Raw genomic sequence first — 22,832 nt, 5'->3', positions numbered from 1 at the left:
GATGATCCTTAAATTAGATTTTAACATCAATGTGTGACAGTTAATAATTCATCTCTGCAATGATCTTCTTTTTTTAAAAACATAATGTCTGTATTCAGTTAAAGACTTTGTCATCTGTCTGTTTCACTTCCTTTTCACCATTTTAAACTAACGAACTGTGAACACAAACTGCAGCTACACTGTACGTACAAAGAAACTCACTTATGTGTTGCAAAAGCATTCACATCAGATTTTATACCTAACATTTTTTTAATGTTGAAATAATAAACTTGAAATATTTATGTTTCCTGAAATGTTAAAATGTTGCTCAGACAAATTTTACAATCAGATATGTTAATATTTTACAGCTAAATAGATTAAATTCTATTTTTCTATTAAATCTTTGTGTCATAATAACATGTATAATACTAAAAGAACATTAATCTCTGTATTTATGCCTAAATGTGATGTTAGCTACGCTTGGTAGATAACAGAAAATATCCCGAAAATATAAAATATCCACATTAATTTTTTGTTTTATCACATGACGTTTTTCAATATGCAGTGTAATCTGTCATGTTGTATAAAATAAAAATCTCTGTTACTTACAGTGTATGATGAGTTTGGTTCCTCCACCAAAAGTGTACCACAGTGATACAAACTCACTAAGTGGCCGTACAAAAACCTCCTGCACTGTGAACAAGCATCTATCCACTGAAAAGACTCTCTGATCTTACTAATAACACAGAAAGAATATAATTTATTAAATTTACAATGTTTTTCTAATTATATGGATTGAAATTATTGTACAATTGAAGGTTCTTTCTTTTATTTTGCTTTACTTTTCTATACCTGACAAAGAAATGATAACAGTCACCTTGTCATTTTTTTCATAGTTTTATATCAGTTAATCAATGGTTAAATTAAAATTATATTTTTAAATATTTTTTTTTTCAAATTCATATGAAGCAAAACTGAAATGTGTTATTCATCTTCAGTAAACAATGTAAGTAAATTAAAGGCAGACAAACAGACATATCATACCAACCACAGTGGACACAAACTCATCTTTTAATCCTCAACTGCACTTCTAATATAATCTATATGTATTTCATTAAGATCATAGATGGTGTAAATCCAAACAGTATTTCTCCTGATTTTGTGTCCCACGTTGCCTTCAGTGTGTTGAGAGCAGAGAAATCATTTCCATAGAGAGGAGGCTTTGCATCGTCAGCTGATCCTCCAGTGAACTGAGAAGGTTTATAGTCCTGTGAGTTCAACACTGCAGGACTCAGATCTGTCAGTCAACACAGCAGAAACCACAACCACCATGACTCTCATCACCATCCTCATCTGGACGCTGGCCTGCTGCTGTTTTACAGGTTCATTCACTCAGCAACATTTCAAACATGATGTGCTGCCTTTTCTCTCATTTCTTTCTGCTGATAAATGAATGATTTGTTTTTGTCTGCAGGATGCAGCGGTCAGGTGACTGTGACTCAGCCTCCAGTAAAGACATTTACTCCAGGATCCACTGTCACTATCAGCTGTAAAATTAGCGAACCTGTTTACATCTGTAATGGAGTTGATATATGTATATTCTGGTACCAGCAGAAATCTGGACAGCCTCCAAAGCTCTTAATAAATCACAGGAGCAGACGTTATTCAGGAACACCAGCTCGGTTTAGTGGCAGTGGAAGCAGCTCTGATTTTACTTTGACCATCAGTGGAGTTCAGACTGAAGATGCAGCAGTTTATTACTGTCAGAGTGTCCATAGTGGTGGTGTGTTCACACAGTGATTTGTCGTCGTACAAAAACCTCCCTCAGTCAGACTGCAGAGACACTGAGCTGTTACAGCAGGAACCGACTGCAGCTGCTGAAGAGGAAGAGACTCTGACACAGACCACTGAACACAGAGCTGACAGTAACCTCACCAAGCACAAACTACACATTCATAGTAATAAATAAAATAATAGGTAAAATATATTTTTTTATATAATGACACATCATGTCCTGCTCATATTTACTTTCAAAATTAGAAACAATATATGTTTACTGATCACATTATTAGAAAATTGATTTTTCATGTGGTATTCATTATATGTTCTTAGAATATTACTATAACATTTTGATGTAATTATCAATTAAAAAAATGATGATTATAATATTTACATGATTAATCCAATGCTATTAGTATCAAGTGAAGTTACGAGCCTACCCTGGTACACACTATCTTTCATGTTTTTTTCCTTGTGTTTAGCTGATGTATCACTAACTCCTGTCTTTACTGATCCTGCCTTCCAGGTTTCCTCTCACCTGATCTTCACCCTCACCCCTATCTCCACACCTGCCTCTCATTCCCCTCATCAGTCACTCATTCATATACCGACCCAGCTCACCTTGCTCTCTGCCAGATCGCTTCATGTCTTGCTTTCCAGTGATTCCTCTTGCCTTACCTCTTTGCTTTTGTCTCCCTGATCTTTCTGTGTTTGGAATCCTGACTGTTTCTTGGGATTTACTATTTAAGTATGGACATTACCTTACTGCCTCTGAAGTCGTGTTTTTGGGTTCAATACTGTCCGTCTTTCCTGGGCCCTTACTCTGGGGCCTAATTGACCCCAAAGTGAGGTCAATAATGTCACTGTTTAGGATAACATACATTTCTTTCTCTGTGATTGACTTTTTGGCAAACATTGAAATATACATTTGTTGATGAAATTATGAAATATTTCCTTATTTGGTGTGATAATGTTTAATGAGCATTTATGAATTTTTGTCCAACAGCAAATTAAAAGTTAACACTTAAAAGTTTTTTTCAGGCCTTTCAACTGAATCTCATGGTCACACTCTGCAGAGGGAATTAGTTATATTATAGTGTAGTATAATCTATAAAGTATAAATGAGAAATATATGAACTTTTAGAATTAGAATTGTTAGTATTCTGTTAAATGTGGGTTGTAAAACTTCAAATAATTTAAAGTCACCAGGAAACTAATTGATCAAATAAACAGATGAATAAATAATATATTAATTTTTAATTGTATCAGTCGGTATATAATTTTGAAACAAAAAGCAAACAGAAATGGAACGAAGCCTGTGAGCTAGTTCAGGCAGTCAACTCGAGCTGTGCTGATAAACACACATGACATGCCTCACTCCATAATCACTAACCAAGCGCACCCTTCCAATCTGGCGGTCTATTTAAACTGCACAATTTCCCAGCTCTCCCTCTGCTCTGTCAATGCCGCTGTTGCCCTGCATCAGTATTGCTGCTCCTCCTCTGTAAGCCCCACCACCACCCCAGCATCCACCTGTAGGCTCCGACTGGGGGTTAAGGTATTTTCTCATCACTCCCCAATATCTCTATGTAAACATATCTGCGGGGAATGATGAGGTCGGAGCCTAGACGCCAAAATCTAAATATGCTATACTGCTGTAATAAACATTTCAAATGTGAGTTGGCTGACTGAAGTATAAATATAAACAAATCTTCAGTTTACAAAAAATATCTACTATGGATTTTTTTGTTTTAAAAGCAGTGTACTTGTAGTTCTAAATTACTTCACTTCATGGTCCATTTAGTAGCTGTTATGGACCTTTTGATTGCATCACATGATCTTCATCAGCTTATGAAGTTGCATATTCAACTGAATACATGGAGGCTTATGAATGCCAATGGCAACTAGGAGTGTAAGAAGACTTTTTTTCAGAGGAATTTCTTAAAATAAAAGCCTGGAAACACTGATGTTAAGTTACATTCATGGTCTCTGTTTATAGTTTATTTGTCCCAATATCACGGCTGAAACAGGTCGAACAGAATGATAATTATTAATCGAAATAGTTTAGGACCAAATACAAAATCAATCTCAGGTATGAAGTTGTTCTTATGAACCTGGAATACCATCAGAGGGCAGCCTGCATCTATTTATGAGCACAAAGGCTTCTGGGAGACTTTGCAAAGTCAGAAACATTCAGAGAGATGAAGAACAGAAAGTCTAAAGTTTCTACATTTGCTTAATCAGTCCACAGGGAGATGGAACCTATACTTACTCCACCTCATCTCTTCCTCACAGTTTGACAAAGACAGGTGTGTCCACATATGTTTTGCATGATTTTAAAGCATCACTGCTCCTCAGAGTTTAAGTTCTGATGTCACAGAGAGTCTGAACTGTTTTCATGCACTCACACTGAAAACTGCATCAGGATGAAGTTGCCAATAACTCTGTTTTGTCATGTTGGGTTTTCTGAGTCAGGGTGAGAAGTTTTTATACAATTTATCAAAAACTGTTAAATTGTTATTTTCAGTGTAAATATCACTTACCTTGCATTTTACCTCAAATCTTGTTTTAATCAATGACTATTAATTTATTATAATCTAAACAGCTGATTCTTAAAATTTATATTTCATTTTTCATTTCAGAGTCTTCTGCAAACAATTTTCTGACTCAGACTGACAAATCCAAGTCTGTTAGTCCTGGAGGGACTGTGACCATCAGCGCCACAGGGAGTACAAATATTGGTGCTGATCTCAGTTGGTACCTTCAGAAACCTGGACAGGCTCCCAACCTTCTTATATACCGGGCATCAACTCTAAACTCGGGAACTCCGTCTCGATTCAGTGGCAGTAGATCTGGTTCTCACTACACTCTGACCATCAGTGGTTTTCAGGCTGAAGATGCTGGAGATTATTACTGTCTGGGCTTCCATGGTAGTGGAGTGTTCACACAGTGATTTAGAGCCGTACAAAAACCTCCTTCAGTTTGAGTGAAGTGAAATCGGCCTGCTGCAGGTGCAGAGGGTTGGTGAAGAGACTGTGAAGAGGAAAACTGGTCCAGTGCACACAACACAAAAGTAACCAAGCAGAACCACAATGAATCTAATTAAAACTGAAACAAACTCAGTTTCCAAAATGTCCAACAGTATTTCCACAAACTCTTTTGCATTTGGCGGCATAAAAAACTACTGTAACTTAAAAAATATTCTACTGATTTATTTACAAATGATAAACACATTAGATTTTATATTTCACACTATTATTACAGATATGTAGTGACTAGAAACCTTAGTTTATGATGAAGTGTGCAGGAAAGATGAAATGTGATAAAGTGTGTGTTTCTCATGAATTATGTTTTGCAAAAGAAATACAAAGTCAGTTATTTATTAAAATCTACACTTTTATTTTCCAATGATTCAGTTATTATTTGACATTTTAAAAATAACAGCTTTGAAGCAGAATACGAGTAACAGAAAGCTACAAAGGAAAGCAGAGTCATGAGTTTGCAGAAATATGTGAATAGAGGAGATCTGCAGCTTCATCAAGATCTCTATCAAAGAAGCAGCATCATTTCCAGACAGGAAGTGTTGCTGAAGCTCTACTCTGAGCAGCGGTCTGGGTCCAGGGTTTGAGTGACAGGGCTCTGTCCACTCAGACTGGCCTCACAGCTCACGGAGCCCGCCTTCCTCCACTGGTCTGCAGAGAGGCTCAGGGTGCTGCTCCAGCTGTAGTGGCCGTCCCTCCCCAGGACCTCCAGGCTGTGTGACACCCCTGAGGAGCTGCTGCTGCCCCCCACCTTCCAGCCCAGACTCCAGGTTGAGGGGAAGCCCCCGCTGGCCAGACACACCAGTGTGGCACTGTCCTTCTGCAGCTCCTCTCTGGAGGGGGGGAGGAGGGTCAGGGTGGGACGCACCACACCCACTGGAGGAGAGGAGGGGGGAGGAGAGGGGGAGAAAAGAGAAAGTAATAAGAGTGAAGGCTTGGTAACAAATACAAACTACATACTAGTAATTTTCTATATATAATCAAATAAAACAGAATAACTTGTGCTGCTGTTGCACTCATAAATCACTCAGTATCAGACCATCAGACACATGATTCAAGTGTAAATGCAACTAAAAAGGTTAATTGATGATGACTATTGATGACATCTTCATCTGTGTTTTATAATGTGTGACAGTGAATAACTCATCCCTGTGATGATTTTCTTCTGTTTAAACTGACAGAGCTGAAACACTCATGTGAATACAGTTAAAACCTTTGTCATCTGTCTCTTTCACTTCCTTTTCACTACATGTAAAATGAATGAACCGTGAACACAAAGATAAGCTGCATTCAACGATAAGATCATGTTCATGTTCAACAGGAATCACATTTTAAAACAGTTTTAATGTTAATTAATGAAATTAATCAATCCATTTTTTTCAGTTAAACAATTTCTATTTTGTTTCTGTACATTTTTAATGTTAAATAAATGTTGGTTTCTGTGAGGTTTACTCTCAGATGGTGAGATCAGCCTTATTTGCTAAAATAACACAAATAATCAGCAACATACAAACACTGAACTGATCAGAGTCTCATTCAATATTTGACAATAGTTATATTTTCAATATGTTGTATAAAATAAAAATCTCTGGTACTTACAGTCAACGATGAGTTTGGTTCCTCCACCAAAAGTCCACCACAGTGATACAAACTCATTAAGTGGCCGTACAAAAACCTCCTGCACTGTGAACAAGCGTCTATCCACTGAAAACACTCTCTGATCTTACTAAGAACACTGAAAGAATTAACTTTATTGTATCTACAAAGTTTTTGTAATCATATGGATTAAAAGGATTGTATAATTTAAGGTTCTTTCTTTAATTTTGCTTTACTTTTCTACACTTGACAGAGAAATGATTATAGTCACCTTGTAACAAAGTCATTTTTTCACAGTTTTATATCAGTCGAGAAATGGCTCAAGGCACATCATGTTTTTAAGTAATAATATTTTACAAAATCATTTTGAATAGTACTGAAATACATAATTTATCTACAGTAAACAATGTAAGTAAATTAAAGGCAGACAAACAGACATATCATACCAACCACAGTGGACACAAACTTATCCTTAAATCCTCAACTGCACTTCTATAATAAATATTTCCTTGTATTTCATTAAGATCATAGATGGTATAAATCCAAGCAGTATTTCTCCTGATTTTGTGTCCCACGTTGCCTTCAGTGTGTTGAGAGCAGAGAAATCATTTCCATAGAGAGGAGGCTTTGCATTGTCAGCTGATCCTCCAGTGAACTGAGAAGGTTTATAGTCCTGTGAGTTCAACACTGCAGGACTCAGATCTGTCAGTCAACACAGCAGAAACCACAACCACCATGAGTCTCATCACCATCCTCATCTGGACGCTGGCCTGCTGCTGTTTTACAGGTTCATTCACTCAGCAACATTTCAAACATGATGTGCTGCCTTTTCTCTCATTTCTTTCTGCTGATAAATGAATGATTTGTTTTTGTCTGCAGGATGCAGCGGTCAGGTGACTGTGACTCAGCCTCCGGTAAAGACATTTACTCCAGGATCCACTGTCACTATCAGCTGTAAAACCAACCAAGCTGTTTACAGTCACAGTCTTTATGGAGATTATTTGCACTGGTATCAACAGAAATCTGGACAGCCTCCAAAGCTCCTAATAAAACTTGTCAGCACACGTGAATCAGGAACACCAGCTCGGTTTAGTGGCAGTGGAAGCAGCTCTGACTTCACTTTGACCATCAGTGGAGTTCAGACTGAAGATGCAGCAGTTTATTACTGTCAGAGTTACCACAGTGGTGGTGTGTTCACACAGTGATTTGTCGTCGTACAAAAACCTCCCTCAGTCAGACTGCAGAGACACTGAGCTGTTACAGCAGGAACCGACTGCAGCTGCTGAAGAGGAAGAGACTCTGACACAGACCACTGAACACAGAGCTGACATGTTTTTTTTTTGTCACATGTGTCATTATTCACAGCAACGAGTAAATTATTAGATTTCATGACGGTTCCAATGTGAAACTGTCAAATAAAGTAGACGATGAGGTGAATAAAATCTGAATAATAAAAAGAGTAGACAATACAACTCCACATGTTAAAAATAATTTTATACAAAAAAGCAGAATTAACCTATACTGACAAATATCACTGAAGGTGACGAGGTGTATGCAACTGTACATGGATGCTCAAAAATGCTTTATAGGAACAAGAAAGCATGCATTTTTTATATATAGTATATTCAAAGACAGCAATTTATTCAAATCTATTATCTATCTATGCCATCTTAAAAATATTTGAGTATTTCTCCTCTATATTTCACTGGAGTATTCATTTATTTATTTATGTATTTATTATATTATATTATATTATATTATATTATATTATTATTCTCATTATTATTATTACTTTTTAATAGCTGTAGTTATGTCTTATGATAGGTGTCATAATATTTATAGATACTATTAATATTAAAATTATATATATAATATTGACTGACTGGGGTCATTCTGCTTTGGTCAATAATACTTCAAAACTTTCTACCGGAGGTTTTTACAGCAAATGAACTGAATAGGCCAAGGCTCTACCTTCCAAACCTCTACAAATCTGTAATAAAAAAACTCTTATTAAGCAGTTATTTCGCTTAAATTCACAAGAGGGCAGCATTGATCCGATTTTGATTTTGCGAACAGGTATTGAAAGTGTAATTCCTGTCGACACAGGTGAACGTTTAAGTCAATTTGAATAATATTAAGCAACACTGCACATCATTCACAGGATGTCAGGTCTTGTGCAGCGTCCACTCCTCTACCTCAGAGACCACAACAGTGCTGAGTCCACTTCCAACCACTTAATCCCTCTAAAACAAAGCTGTTGCGTTGCCAAACCAGAGATGTTTCCGCGTTCTTTATTGGGGAAGTTGATCTTTTGGCCATCGCGGAAGGAAAGACGCACTAGTCTGCAGCGCTCTACAAAAAACAGATTGTATTTTCTTTATAAAAAAAAAAAGGTGTCATGATTCAGTTGTTATTGCGCCATATTCATGTTTGCGCACTTGTAGGTTGCGGCGATTACTGCGCGCTCGTTCCTCGCTGCTCTTAAAATGAGTGATCGGAGTAGAAACGCTTTAAAAACAATACTTCAGCTGGTCTGTCAACTTCTGTGGGTATGTAAAACTGTATCAGTGTTTGCTGCATTGTCTGCATTTTGCACTGTGTTTGTATTCTGCCACTAAACATCATGAAGTTACCATCTATGCCAGTTCTCATTATATTATTTATGTTTAAAACAATAGAACAGAGCTACAACAATACACTCCTAATGTTTTGTAAAAATATATTGCCCTCTATAATATACATGTACTTTTGAGTCTCATGTGTCACATGTCATGTGACACAAGAGTGGATGTGAGCGCGTGACAGGAACTAAGTATAAACACTGCGCACACCTGAAGATGAAGATGAATTTAACGACCTAACTTGATTTGATTTGAATAATTAACTATATTGTTGTTTTTTGGGCTACTTTTCTGGAATGTGTTTCTTTTTTGTGATTTACTCTTTTTGTCATGCAGTTCAGTTTAAGGCATGTTCTTTGAGTTTTTGGATAAGGTCAGTAACATAAAATAAATAAAAGGGCACACAGGTTAAGGGCAGTAGGAGAGATCAACTCTCTCATGTCCATGATTGCTTGATCCTCAGTTTAACCACTAAAAAACATTGAAATATGAAGCTTACAATCTCCCATTTTGGTTGGTTTCTCATTATATGCCAAAAAAAACCAAAAAAAACAGGAAAGAGGCTTCAAATATTGTCCTGAAAGCATGATCTGCTATTTGAACTTGCAAATAAACACCAATACTGTCTCACACTGTCTGTTGTGTAGGTGCTGGGGTTGGTGGTAGGCCTCAGTGGAGTCTACCTGCTGATGAACTACAGACAGAGAAGCTTATTTTTTTCTCACGCCTACATTACCCTGCCCGCTGTCTTCGCTCTCGCCAGTGCTGTGTTCCTGGTGGTCAGCGGTTGCCTCGGCTCCTGGCTGAGCCTCAGGGATTCCACCTTTCTGCAGGGATTGGTAAGATTCTGTGTGTGTGTGTGTGTGTGTGTGTGTGTGTGTGTGTGTGTGTGTGTGTGTGTGTGTGTGGCGTGCGTGTGTGTGTGTGTGTATCTATAAGTGCATCAGTATTTGGACTGTACATAATAAACTGTTTTCTTCTCCAGTTTGTTTATCTGCTAGTTTTGGTCATTTGTCTGGAGAGTACGGCTTCAGCGTTGGCCTATTTTCACTCTACAGAGGTATGCAAGTTACACAAAAATGAATGTGCACTGGGCAGTTTTTGCGTTTTCATGACACTGCAGATTATTATTATAAAATTGCATGTTGACGACCTTGTGTGTACTTCCTTTTGTTTAGCTGCATTCAGAGATAGCTCCTCTCAGTAGAGTGTTTCAGGGATACAAAGGCAGCAGCCAGGACCCCAACTCTCGAGCTGTTGATGCTACACAAGAAGAGGTGTGTGTTCTGTCATATAAGTCATGTGATTTGGGTCACATACCCCAAGCATGTTCATATCTGGTACGCAAAATGTGTAAAACAATAGGAGGGACATGAATACGAGCAAGTATTCAAGTGCCAGTTCAACGAAAAATTGAAATCTCCCATCTTCCCTTACTGGAAATAACAGTTGGCCCTCATTTGCTCCACATTATGAATGCAAACCTCAGGCCTCAAATCATCCTCAGGAGAAAAACCAAACCAAAATCATGTCTGTTGTGCTTCAAACTGAGATATTTTGGTTTGATTTTATTCTGATTAGATAGTGATAGGGTATCTTCTTGTTCGATTCCTGTTAGTTGCACTGTTGTGGTGTCCATGACTACAAGGATTGGCTGGAAACCTCCTGGTTTAACCGTACTGGAGGACTCTCGGTTCCGTCCAGCTGCTGCAACTCTACTTTCCGCTCCTGCAATGGCACTGTGGACCAACCATGGCAGCTTTACACACAGGTAGACATGTGAATCAAAAAAGCTCCAGGGTGGATGTTTAAACAGATCCCCTCTGTTTCTCTGTCTTTATTTTGAACGTCTCTCTCTTTCAGGGCTGCCAGGTGAAGCTGGAGATGGCGTTGCAGTTTGTGCTGAGCTTTATCTTCTGGAGCGCCCCAGTGGTTTTTGGGGTGGAGGTGCGTAAGACTGCACAACATTTTCAGATTCACACATCCAGCATAACAGGGCAACATTAGCATTTATTTGTCATGTTTCTGACCACCCAGTGAATTTAAGTCCAACATTGACTCCCCTTTTAGCTCCGTTTTTCTGAGGGAAATATCTGTCTCTTTGGCTGCTAAATGGTCCACTAATACGTTTGATGTTAGCCAGTTAGCGTACTATGGTTGCCACTAATTATATTTTATACACAGCACTCTTCATTACAAATTAACACTGACATTTTGATTAATTGCACTCTGAAGTACGGTGGCATTTAATTATTCGAATGAAAAAATTAATCAGTTAAGTTTCAGGAGTTCATTCATGAACTTTTTTTTAAATTTGGCAGTTAATCTTCCACTTTTCTTTCCTCTTATCATGCAGGTTGTTCTGTTTCTGGTGGTGGCACAGCTGATGAGGGACCAACTATTAATGCGAAATCAATATCAAGTACTGGATAAACACTAAAGACGCTGTGGGAAATGAGAGAGCTTCAAACAGATACGATAATACTGCATAGCATGTCAAATCACAGGGCGTAAATGTGCATCACATTTTAATTGGGATTGTTATTAGAATGGTTGTTCCTGTTGTTAATACAGCTTTATTCTATCCCATTACACAACATGTAACATAAAAGTGGTAAAAGATATTAATTATTGGTATTTAAGATGCCAAAAAGATAACAATAATTTCTGGGAAACTGGTTATTGCTTTAAATATACTGTTGCATGTCAGGTCAGTTCTTCATGATGTTTCACATCTTCTGTTTGGTGAATATGAGTTGCCATCAGGTTTAAGGTATAGGCCTTACCTACAGATCACCTTTTACTGTCTCTGTGATATTTTTAAATTTTATTTGTCTGAAATTGCCACAAGCAGCGAGTTAATTTCTGAATTTCTAAAACTAAAGCTAGTTTGTTTGCACTGTGCTGATATTACACTTGTATTGCATATGTCATAATCTTATATTTATATTTCCCTGTCTCATTCTGTATATACACTCATACATTGTACCTAAAATTAGAGTGTCTCTGCAAACATTACAATATACCAAGTATGTGTACTACATACCACACTGTACCTGAACCTGCACCTCAATACACTGATTAATCAGCATCTTGTTTAAGCTCTAGTCTTTGTTTTTATCATAATGGACACTTATGAAATAATTGTAGTGCTTCCAAAATGATTAGTTATCCTGTTGATTATCGCAAAATTGAATACTGAAATAATTGTTTTATCTTTCCTAAACTTATTAAAACCTAATATGTATTATAAGTATTGAAAAGTTAAAACTGAGCTTTATTATGTTTGGTGGTCAACTTGTAAGCAATTCCCATAAAAGCTGGAAAAGCAAACAGCACATCAGGGTAAACTCTATGACTAATACATTATTTATGTTGCAGCAAGCCTTTTTTCCCCACTGTACGCCTACAACACTGCATACAAGACCTAAATCATGTTGCTGCAGGAAAATAATGTCTGTTACAGCCATGTTTTATTCAAATTAATCAAAAGTTAATATCTCCAAGAAAAAAAAAAAGGAAACATTTTAAAATCCTGATGACATTATAATTCCTTACAAATTAAAAATGATCTATGGAGTTGCATCAAACTAATAGCACATTGTTATTACATGGGGAGGGTACAGCTCTGTGACAGCAACAGTCCGTGTTGACCCGCGGATCGTGTTGATGTGTTGACCACGCTGTCTCTCCTGCAGAGGCGTGGCTGGACGCGAGTGGGCGTGGCGGCACCGGTCACGTAGCTCCACCGTCTGTTTCTTTACTAACGTGAGGCCGACTTGGAGGGAAGGGAACGTCGCTAAGAAAAAGGAGCAAAAAATAAATAATAAAAAAAAAAAAAAAAACCCCCCCCCCTAAAAGCTGGTAAGGTCTTCCACGAAGCCTCTTAACTGTATACTTTGATATGTCGATGTTTGCTAAATGCGAATGCCATGCCTCTCTCCCGCGGCCCTTGCAGCCGGCTAACGTTAGCCTCCTGTGGCCTGTTAGCAGGCCGCTGTGGTTTAAGCGCGGGGACTGAAATGCGTTGATCCCACGCTCTCCAAAATAGGGTCTCGGTGCTCTTACGTTAGCTAGCCGGCAAAAGGTCGCCACGTCATTTAAGTCTTCTGTTTTTTTTAGTATGAGTGTTTGTGTGCACTGGGGTTTAGGGGTCGTAAACACAGCGCCCATGTTTTGTTGCCTGGCCTGTCTTGGACATATGTTTTTAAGGGTTGCCCTTGTTATCACAGAAGGGAGCGAGCATGGTGGCTTGTTAATGCTAGCAACGCTAAGTCAGGCCGCTGTACACGTTTCCAGATCAACCCCGTGAGTTGAAGCTGTAATAATAATAATAATAATAAAACAAAACAAGGCTGCACCGTTAAACGAGAGGTTGTGGTTGCAGGAGGCCACGTTAAGCGACGTCTGTTGTGTGTTAATGTTAGCCATCATCGCTGGAGCAGGGCTGTGGCGGTACCGTGAAGGAAATGTCGCCCATTTGTAGCACTGTGAAATATTGGACGCACATCACACTGTTTTCTGACAGCTGCTGTTTCAAGTATTTGCTGCTAAACAAGCTAGATTAAGGTTGCTCATTCAGAGAAAGCAGCGGATTTTTCTAATGTACCTGAGTTATTCATTCATTCATTCATTCATTCATTCATTCATTCAAATGCCCGACCCTCCAGTCACAACAGCTCCACTCCTTCCTAGACTAGTACTGGTGCTTAAAAACTGTAGGAGCACCATTGAATTGATTTTCATCACAACATACCCATGCGTTCTCCATTTTAATAGTTGGCCACCAATGTTTTAGTATGTATGTATGAATGAATGAATGAATGAATACAGAAAACGTATTGCTTTTATTGTTGCTGAGTCTTTGAGACATTAATGATGTGGACACAAGCTTACATCATTTGTTTTATTTCTGTTTTGTTTCATCTGGAGTTTCTTAATGTGGGCTGTGATCACACTGTGGTTGTGTCAGTGACACTTAATACAGCCTTAAAATGGGCAAATAAAATGTGGATGTACCTGGCTTCTCTCTTTATGTCTTGTTTTATCCCATCTGACTATTGTATGAGGCTGCCCACCTTGTTGACCTGTGCTGGCTGAAGCTACAATCCAGAAAAGTCCATACTGCAGATCATACAAACGAGTATTTGCTGTCAAGTTACATGCAGAATAATTTCCTGATAAACAGTTAATTGATTACAGAAGAGGTAGTGCCAGCTACCTACAGATATGGCTCATCAGTGCAGCAAGATGGTGAATGGAAAGCTCTCATGCTTCTAGTCAGCAAAGGAAATGCAATGAAATTGGGTAAACAGTCCCTTTTTATTGTAGTGTATGAGACATTTCCGCCGCCTGTCCGCTATCTTATCTGGATTGTTAAGCATATATTTCCTTTTTAATATCTTGTTCCTCAGACGGCAAGTTAGCCTTTGTGCTGACTGCCACATTGACAGTTTGACTTTTGTCTTCTCCCCACCCAGCCTCAGGAGCAGTGAAGTGTCTTCATGGCAGTTCGTCGAGGACACATTAAGTACTTGAAAGTGAGTATGAGATCTCAGCTCAACATTTCTACCGAGTATGACCGCATCAACTGATTGTTAACAGTACAATCGGATATTTTTCTTGTTGATGCCGTTGAACAACACACTCACTATAAAGTTGAACCTCATGCAGGAAATTGGACAGAGCATTATTATAAATTTGGACAAAAGATGTTATGACTGTACACAGTGATTTGTTATTATTTTGCTGGAACAAATGATTTAATATAAGCGAGATAGCGTTTATAGAAATAAAAAAACACACACGCCAGCTCCCACCGGCTATGTCCATGTTTACTGGTTTAATACAGGACTCTCATTCATACACTCAGGCGGTGTATCTTACCCACCAGAATACACAATCGCAACCCTTCTCTAGCATGAATGGACCTCTGTCAGGTTGACCGCTGGACTGGTTCCATTTTCAGGCCTGGACACGCTCTGCTGAACAGATAGCGGAAGCCACTTTTTAAAGTATTTTGAAACCAGGCACAATTCTAGTTGTGGCCACTTCACCTTAACTAATCCGAGACGCTGATTATCAGACTAGACTGCAGAGTTACTTGCCTACTTTGCAAATGTAAAACAAGTGTGTGTGGTCTTTATACTGCCTGGTATTCCATTGTATAAACTTGAACGTGGCTTAGTGTAAACCACTACATTGACACCTATTTGCAGCTTAAATCCAGTCACGTGCTTGTGTAATATAATTAGTTACCACTGTGTGACTTTGAACCTCAGTGAGAACCGGTAATTGCACTGCTTGGACACACTTTATCCCCATTTGACCAAAAAGTATTGTGAACTATGGACTATGGAGCCAAACTGGAAACTAAAGGTCCCTTTTGTACACTATTCTACCGTCCTATTTTAAGAACTGAAGATTCTGCAAATTAGAGAGCTCACTGTTTAAGTGGCGGCACTGTTTAAACAGAAACACGTGGAAACGACAACACATAGTCCTGTTGGGTTTTTTTTGTATTAGCTGTCATTTGATTATGGTGTTTGAGTTGGATCTAACAAATGAATAAAAATATATGCAGTGCTATGATTATATATTTCAGTTTCCATAAGCAATTCCTAAAACAAATAGTTTGATTTCTCATGTTTACTTGCTATGTTTACTTGCTTTGCTCACTCAATGCAGCTCCCTATCTCTCTCTCTCTTGTTAACTCAGGTTTATTGCCCATACACACACACACACACACACACACACTCACACACTCTTCCTCTTTCTTTCTCTTGCTCTTTAAAAAAATAAAAGATTTAGAGGCCTTCAACAAAGTCTGACTTTGTTTTTAACGTTAAGCAAAAAAAATCTCGTCGACATCTCGTCCTAAAGCTTTACTGCAGTACTTCTTTTTTTTATGAATGAAGCTGCACATAAGTTGGCCAGTCAGTCCTGCAGACTCATTAGTTCCTGAACCTTTTGAAAAGTAGGGACTTTTCACGCTTTTTGAGAAGATTCAGTCCACCAGTCAACTGATTATTCTATGTCCCTTTTTTAATGTTTGAGAGATTAACCACAAACAGACTCGTCTTTTGAAAGAGTAGAAATGGGGGGGGGCATCTTTTAATAATTAAAATATTCCAGACGGCATGCACATGTTGTGTTATTGTACTCACTGTATGCTCTAGTTTGTGTGTTATTGTGTCCCTGTCAGTGATGTAATGGGGTTGTTTGAGGTAGCAGGATAGAGGCGAGATCACGGAGGCCTGAAGAGTATAAATTATAGGAAGTCTATGGGACACTGATTGTTGATTCTATTTTGGCCACTGACCAGCTGGCTACTTTAATTTGAAAGTAATTTGTATTAAATTGATTTTTCTTTAGTGTCATTTCGTTATAGAGTTGACAGCCTTTAGGAACTTAATGGTCATTTTCAGTATCCATTAATCTATAACATCCCCATTATAGATTCCCAACATATTCAAATTGCTTGTTTGAATCAACAAACAGTCAAAAATCCAAACATAACATACATAAGAGGAAATATTAATTCGTCACACATTAAATGTTTGCCCTTTTTGCTTTTAAAAATGACAAACATGGTGGACGTTTCTGTTAATCGGCCAATCGTCACAGCTCTATCTCTATGTACTCGTGTGCTTACCTTGCTTTGTGTTTTTTCGGCCCACCTGGCTGACCTGCAGGAGGTGTATGACATGTCAAACGGTTATGAAGACCACATGGGAGGGGACGAGGGAAGGACGCCAAGACCAACCTGATAGTGAACTACCTGCCTCAGAGCATGACGCAGGACGAGCTGCGGAGCCTGTTCAGCAGCATCGGAGAGGTGGAGTCTGCCAAGCTGATTCGAGACAAAGTTGCAGGTATGATACACTCTAAAGCGATAAGACCTGTGACAGACCAGATCGACGCTTTTAACACGAGATTTTGTTTTAAATGGCAAAAGATTTGTGTTACAGACTTAAAAAAAAAAAGAAAAAAAGTGGCTACAACCTCTGAATATGTCAGTGGTGGTTCAGCTTAATGACTTCGCTCATTTTCAAATAACCTTGTCTTTATGGGGAGGATAATACTAAAGCCCCGTGTTTTGGCTCCTCTGTGATTTTTCTAATGTAATTTTTGTTTGAAATATATCCCAAATTGTTTTCCTGTTTGAGTTGGTTAGTAGTTTGTTCAAATTTTTCACCACCACAAAGGTTTTATTTATTCCAACCAGTCCAGCCCTGTTTAACTGTAGACAGTTTGTTTGTTTGTTTGTTTGTTTGTTTAGACTATCATGCAATGTTAAGATTTGTTTTTGTTTTTAAATATTTATTTGTTTGCAGATTTTTTTAACTATACAACGTTTTTTGTTTTATTTTATTGTTTTCCTTTTTTTTTCTCTAGGCCACAGTTTAGGGTACGGATTTGTTAACTATCTTAACCCTAGTGATGCAGACAGAGCTATCAGTACACTGAATGGACTAAGGCTACAGTCCAAAACTATCAAGGTAACGTGCAATAAGGTGTTCTACAATTCTCAAACCAAAGATGTCATGTCATATAACACTCCTGTGGCTCCTGTGCTGTCCGCTAACTAGCTAGTACATGTCAGCCCGAGGAAGTGATACTGCTTTTTACAGCTCACTTACTGCCCTATCTGACATGTCTGTTGAGTTTGACTTTAATTTTATTTGACACATTCTGTCAAATTCAATGTATTTCATGTATTTAATTCCTTAAAAAAAAGTACCCCTTTTGATCAGTTTGATTTCATTTTTTGTTGCTGTAGTGTTCTTTTATGCTTCTGACTCCACTCATTTTGCTCAGACCAAAGACTTGATACCTTTTAAACCACTTAGATGACAGTTTGCTTATCAGATCATTTCATTTATTTTTTATAACTTTTTAGTTCAAAAGTGTTGGTTTTTTTTTTTTAAATAAATAGACAAACCCTTTCAGATGAAGGAGTTGATGATTGTAACTTATAAAACACCTAATTATAATTGCCATTGTAAATCCAAAAGAAATGTTACAATTTCAAACAGTTTGATAGAATTAAAGTAGTATTTGTACTTAGTTTTTTTTTTTGTTTTACTTTGTTTTGTACATGAGTATCAGTAGAGTTTTAATCAGACAATTGTTGCTCCCTGTTGCCAGGTTTCATACGCACGCCCCAGCTCTGATACAATAAAGGATGCCAACCTATATATCAGCGGCCTGCCAAAGTCCATGACCCAGAAGGATGTAGAGGACATGTTCTCACGTTATGGACACATCATTAATTCTCGTGTACTTGTTGATCAGGCCACAGGTACGACAGGTGAATGACTTCCTTGCTTTTCAAAAATTCTCTCCAGTTACAGTCTTTGTTTGACAAAAAGACAAAAAAAAAAGTAGTAGCCACGTTGCTTGTATCAGAACAGGCCGGTCACCAGCTGCTGTATTGTACATAGGTGGGTCCCGGGGGGTGGCTTTCATCCGGTTTGACAAGCGGGCAGAGGCGGAGGAAGCAGTCAAACATCTGAATGGCCAGAAACCACCTGGAGCGGCTGAGCCTATCACGGTGAAATTCGCTGCCAACCCAAACCAGGCGAAGAACACGCAGCTCATCTCGCAGCTCTACCACAACCAGTCCCGACGCTTCGGGGGCCCTTACACCACCAGGCACAGCGGTTTAGGTAAGACAAGTTTTGAACGTTTACATCCACCGAGTATCTGACTTACTTTAAGCCATGTTTCCTTTTTCGTAAGCGATGTAGTTAGTCAATGTGTCTGGTCACCAATATAGTATGGTTGCCATTGCTTTTTCTGCTTTTAGTCTTTTGATAGCCAATAACTCTGTTATCTACAGAGTCAGTGTACATAACACTAGGGGACATATGTTGACTTAGAAAAACAGCAAACACGTCATTCAAATCTAAAACACAAAGAAGCTGATCTTGAAAGGAAAGATGGGTTTTTAACAACTCAGATGTTCATTTAAAAAAACAAATAGAACAAATTTAAGCATGGCGGACAAAGGAATGTATAACATGTTGAGAAACCACACTGCTTGTTTTTTGCTGGAGTTTTAATTCATATCACAGAAGTACATGTAAAAAAAAAACATTTTGTTGTTGTAAAAATCTGCTTTGAGCCTCTCAAATTTGCTGTTTTGCTTAGTCTTGTGATAGTTAATGGAATATCTTTGATTTTTCGGCTGTTGGTCGAACAAAACAACACATTTGAATATAATATCAACTTGAGCTTTGGGAGAGTGTGACGAGCATTAAAAAAAAATAATAATTATAATTTAATTCTATAATAATTAGTTGCAGGTCATATATTCTTCAAGAAACTGCTGTGGTTGTGACAGGCTTTCACTTCGGGTACTCCACATATTCTCATTTCTAGGTTCTCTCCCATGGCTGTTGATCACATGGGCAGCATGGGAGGCGTCAGCGTCCCCGGGAACTCCACCTCGGGCTGGTGCATCTTCATCTACAACCTGGGCCAGGATGCCGACGAGAGTATCCTTTGGCAGATGTTCGGCCCCTTCGGCGCGGTCACCAACGTCAAGGTGATCCGAGACTTCAACACCAACAAGTGCAAGGGCTTCGGCTTCGTTACCATGACAAACTACGAGGAGGCGGCCATGGCCATCGCCAGCCTGAACGGCTACCGGCTTGGAGACAAGATACTGCAAGTGTCCTTTAAGACCAGCAAGGGCCACAAGTAGAGAGAGCTGGACAATCGGGTGTAGAGGAGAGATGGAAATGACCTGTGCCAGGCTTTTATTGTAGAGCAGGAGTTTGTCTGACACATATGTTTGGGTTTTAGTGTATTCAGAGTTAAATGAGATGTTCACTCTTCTGCACCTTTGTATTTGTCTAAAAGTGTTTTTTTGTTTTTTTTTTTTTTCCATCTTTATACTCCTGCTTGGGGCTTGAGGACACATGGTAGTTTTAATTTTTAGGGAGGGAATGGAGAAGGCATAATCCCATGATATCCCCAAGATAACCTAAAATTATCTAAAAAGCTAAAATATTGTCTTATATGTTGCATGTATAACTGTTGGGACAAGATAAAGGAAGCAGGAAAACGGTCCTTAGCAGTGCACTGAAAATACGGAGCGCAAGGAAAGGCCTGCAAATTGTTCTCAAAGTGTCGACACCTTAGTAGATGATTTAGTCTAAAGAAGGGGAAAAACAATATTTTGCTCGTAGCCAGTGGTTGTTAGTGTTTTCTGAAAAAGCTACGCTCTGGGTCTGGGTCCTCGTCATAAGTAGATATAGATGCCTTAAATGATCATCCAGTGGACACATAGACCTACAATACCACTCACTGTCTTGAGTTAATCTAAGAGCAAAGCACTTTTAACCAATCTGTTTTAGGTTACCATGAATATCAGTCTTTTTGATGTTAATCAGATTCTCTTTTTTTTTTGGCTCACCCTCCCACCAGGTTAACGGTTTTAAACATGACGAGCTCTGGAGGGGAATGTTTTCATTTTTTGTTATCCCTGTGTAAAGTGTCTTTTTATTATGAGTTGTATTTCAGGAGAGTCCTGTTGAATATGAACCCCAGTCAATGAGTAGGGAATTAAAATGGACCAAAAGCAGAGAGAGATTTGATGCTATAATCCCAGAAGAGTTTTCTGAGCAGATTTTCAAAAAGGTAAATTTACACCTTTTATTGGATCTTTTTGTTTTTTTTGAAGAGGTACTAAGGTTATTGATGCGGACTGAGAGCAACATCACTTTGGCTCAGTCTGTGTTCTGTTTTGTTTTCTCTTTTATTTGAGTTATTTTCTTTTTGTTTAAAACATTTTTTTTTTGTTTTCTGAAAGCATAGATTTTTGTTTGTTAAACTGTAAGTTACAAACTTGTTTTAACGAGTGCTTATCTCAAGTTTGGAGATAAATTAATGGCCTTTGTTAATGATTTCAGTTTAGAGTTGCTTTCTTTTCTTCCTTTCTTTTGTTTTGGTTGTTTCACTTTGAGCATAAACCATTAAATTTTATTTCTTTTTGCTGAAAGTTTTGTTTGGTTTGTTTCTTTTTTTATTTACCTTTTTAGATTTGATTTGGAGTTTTGTTCTATTATTTTTCAAGAATCAAATCTGCACTGCTGATAAAAGATCCCTGGTCAAGCAAAAAACAAGATGTTACAAAAAGTGTTTCTACTGCAGGGTTTTAAACATCTGAGACAGGCTTTAATTGTAACCATATGTGGACCAATGTTAGTTGAGATAAGGTTATTTAACCTGTACGCAGACATTTCAAGGGAAGTGACGGTCCAGCAGACATTTCATGAAGCAACTTTTCTGAGATAGCCAGATGAGTTTGAACCACTGAGGAGCAACGGAACTGGCAAGCTGAAGCTGTATGTTGGCACTTTAGGTACGGTCGTTCAGCAGAGTCGAATGTCAGGCTTATTTATTGACCCAATCGTACCTGGCTCAGTAAACCTGCATTTTGATACCCGGCTGATTTACATTTAGATTGAATCCGATTTTTCAGCTCAACCAGATTTGTTGTGCGTCTGCAGTGTTTTGATATTTCAACACAGCACATAAGTATGCACTCTTCACTTGCAGACACAGGCCTTTATACCCAAACTCATTGCTCTGATCTTTGCCTAATGGGGGATTGCTTTAACTATTGAGGGTTTTGCATTGACTTGCTCAGTAAAACACTTCTTATATCATCCAAGTACAAAAGATCGTTCGCATATCACAGCTGATCTTTCAATGAATTTTGGTAGATTCTTGTTCTACAAGGTGGTTGGAGCATTAGCAATGGTAATTGTTTTTTTTATTTAATCTGACCACAAATTTAACAGAGGAGCTGTTGGTGATAGTTAAAATTAGCAAATGATTGTTGGGAACCTGCTCACACTTTTTAGATTTCAGTTTTAAAATCAGTTTTCTTTCCAGCAATAACTCCCCTGAAGCTTCATTAAATGCCTCTTCAATCCCCAGTGTGCCCCCTCTGAAAGGAGTATTCCCATCACATGCTTCAGATTTTGGTCTTAAAAGTGCTTTTGATTTAGTATTTCCATGTTATTTTTGTGTCACAATCCTTAACTTTGTGCAATATTTCCTGACTTGCTCAAAGCAGGTAATAGAAAGTTGTTGTAGTCTTGGACTGTCATCTTTTTTATAATTTCTTTTTTCTACTGACGTTTTATGTTACTGCTTAGTTTTCTCAGCAGTCTAGTTGGAATTGCATGAAAGATGCAAGTGAATTTGTTTTAAGGGGCAGTCAGAATAAACTGCATTCCGCCTTAATTTATAAGTGGAAATGGTGTATTTTACATCCGAGGAGGCACAGATATTTATTTGACAATGTATGCGGTCATACTTGTTACTTTATTGGAGTGTTTTTAATGATTGATCTTTATTTTTATTGGTTTTTGAAGGACACTAAGTTGAAGTTCATTAAATGTCTTCTAACATTGGATCATTTCAATAAAAATATGGTGGCTTTTCAAAGTTGAAAGAATTAAAAGTCTCTTCAGATGCTTATTGTGGATTTGCTGTAAGTGATTTTCTTGACAACCTATTAAATGTATGCACATGTGAATGTTATATCATTGTTTTACATGTTTAAGTTTAGCATTATTGTAAGGTGACAGTATTCCTGTTTTACTCATCAACATAACAAGCTCAAACATAATTTAACTGACAGAACCCAAAAGCAACAAAACATGATTTAGTAGCATTTGTGTTGTGGTTACAGGAAGAGGGATTATGCATCTTGTAATGTCACCTATCCTTCAGCTGGTCACGTGGTATTGGCCCAGTTATTACCTTCTGAGACCAGATGGGGGAGACATGTCT

General features: G+C 38.1%; 1 protein-coding gene, 1 pseudogene and 4 gene segments (V, D, J or C); 3 read left to right on the top strand and 3 right to left on the bottom strand.

Annotated features, from left to right (window-relative positions):
- LOC127353606 (Ig kappa chain V-III region MOPC 63-like) overlaps positions 1–22,832 on the top strand; it is a 59,937-nt gene that overhangs the window by 6,773 nt on the left and 30,332 nt on the right. The window contains 1 exon segment of the V gene segment in view: positions 7,275–7,589. Within this exon segment, the coding sequence occupies positions 7,275–7,589 (315 nt within the window).
- LOC127353871 (Ig kappa chain V-III region MOPC 63-like) overlaps positions 1–22,832 on the bottom strand; it is a 44,817-nt gene that overhangs the window by 878 nt on the left and 21,107 nt on the right. Inside the window, 1 exon segment of the V gene segment in view lies at positions 589–622. Coding sequence covers positions 589–622 — 34 coding nt within the window.
- Positions 1–22,832, bottom strand: part of LOC127353862 (Ig kappa chain V region Mem5-like) — a 78,056-nt gene that overhangs the window by 37,691 nt on the left and 17,533 nt on the right.
- The window catches only part of LOC127353768 (Ig kappa chain V-III region MOPC 63-like), a 69,348-nt gene that overhangs the window by 32,399 nt on the left and 14,117 nt on the right, over positions 1–22,832 (bottom strand). Inside the window, 1 exon segment of the V gene segment in view lies at positions 6,399–6,437. Within this exon segment, the coding sequence occupies positions 6,399–6,437 (39 nt within the window).
- Positions 8,368–12,107, top strand: LOC127353600 (tetraspanin-3-like). Its single transcript, XM_051382940.1, has 7 exons — positions 8,368–8,944; positions 9,664–9,855; positions 10,002–10,076; positions 10,195–10,293; positions 10,635–10,787; positions 10,880–10,963; positions 11,373–12,107. The coding sequence occupies exons 1-7, from the start codon at positions 8,882–8,884 to the stop codon at positions 11,454–11,456; spliced, it is 750 nt and encodes a 249-aa protein (XP_051238900.1). The 5' UTR covers positions 8,368–8,881; the 3' UTR covers positions 11,457–12,107.
- On the top strand, positions 14,497–22,575 carry LOC127353573 (ELAV-like protein 1; annotated as a pseudogene).

Source organism: Dicentrarchus labrax, unplaced genomic scaffold (assembly GCF_905237075.1).
Source record: "Dicentrarchus labrax unplaced genomic scaffold, dlabrax2021, whole genome shotgun sequence".
Taxonomy (NCBI): Eukaryota; Metazoa; Chordata; class Actinopteri; family Moronidae; genus Dicentrarchus; species Dicentrarchus labrax.
The sequence above is the reverse complement of the archived record's forward strand: the minus strand, read 5'-3'. Positions and strand labels throughout refer to the sequence as shown.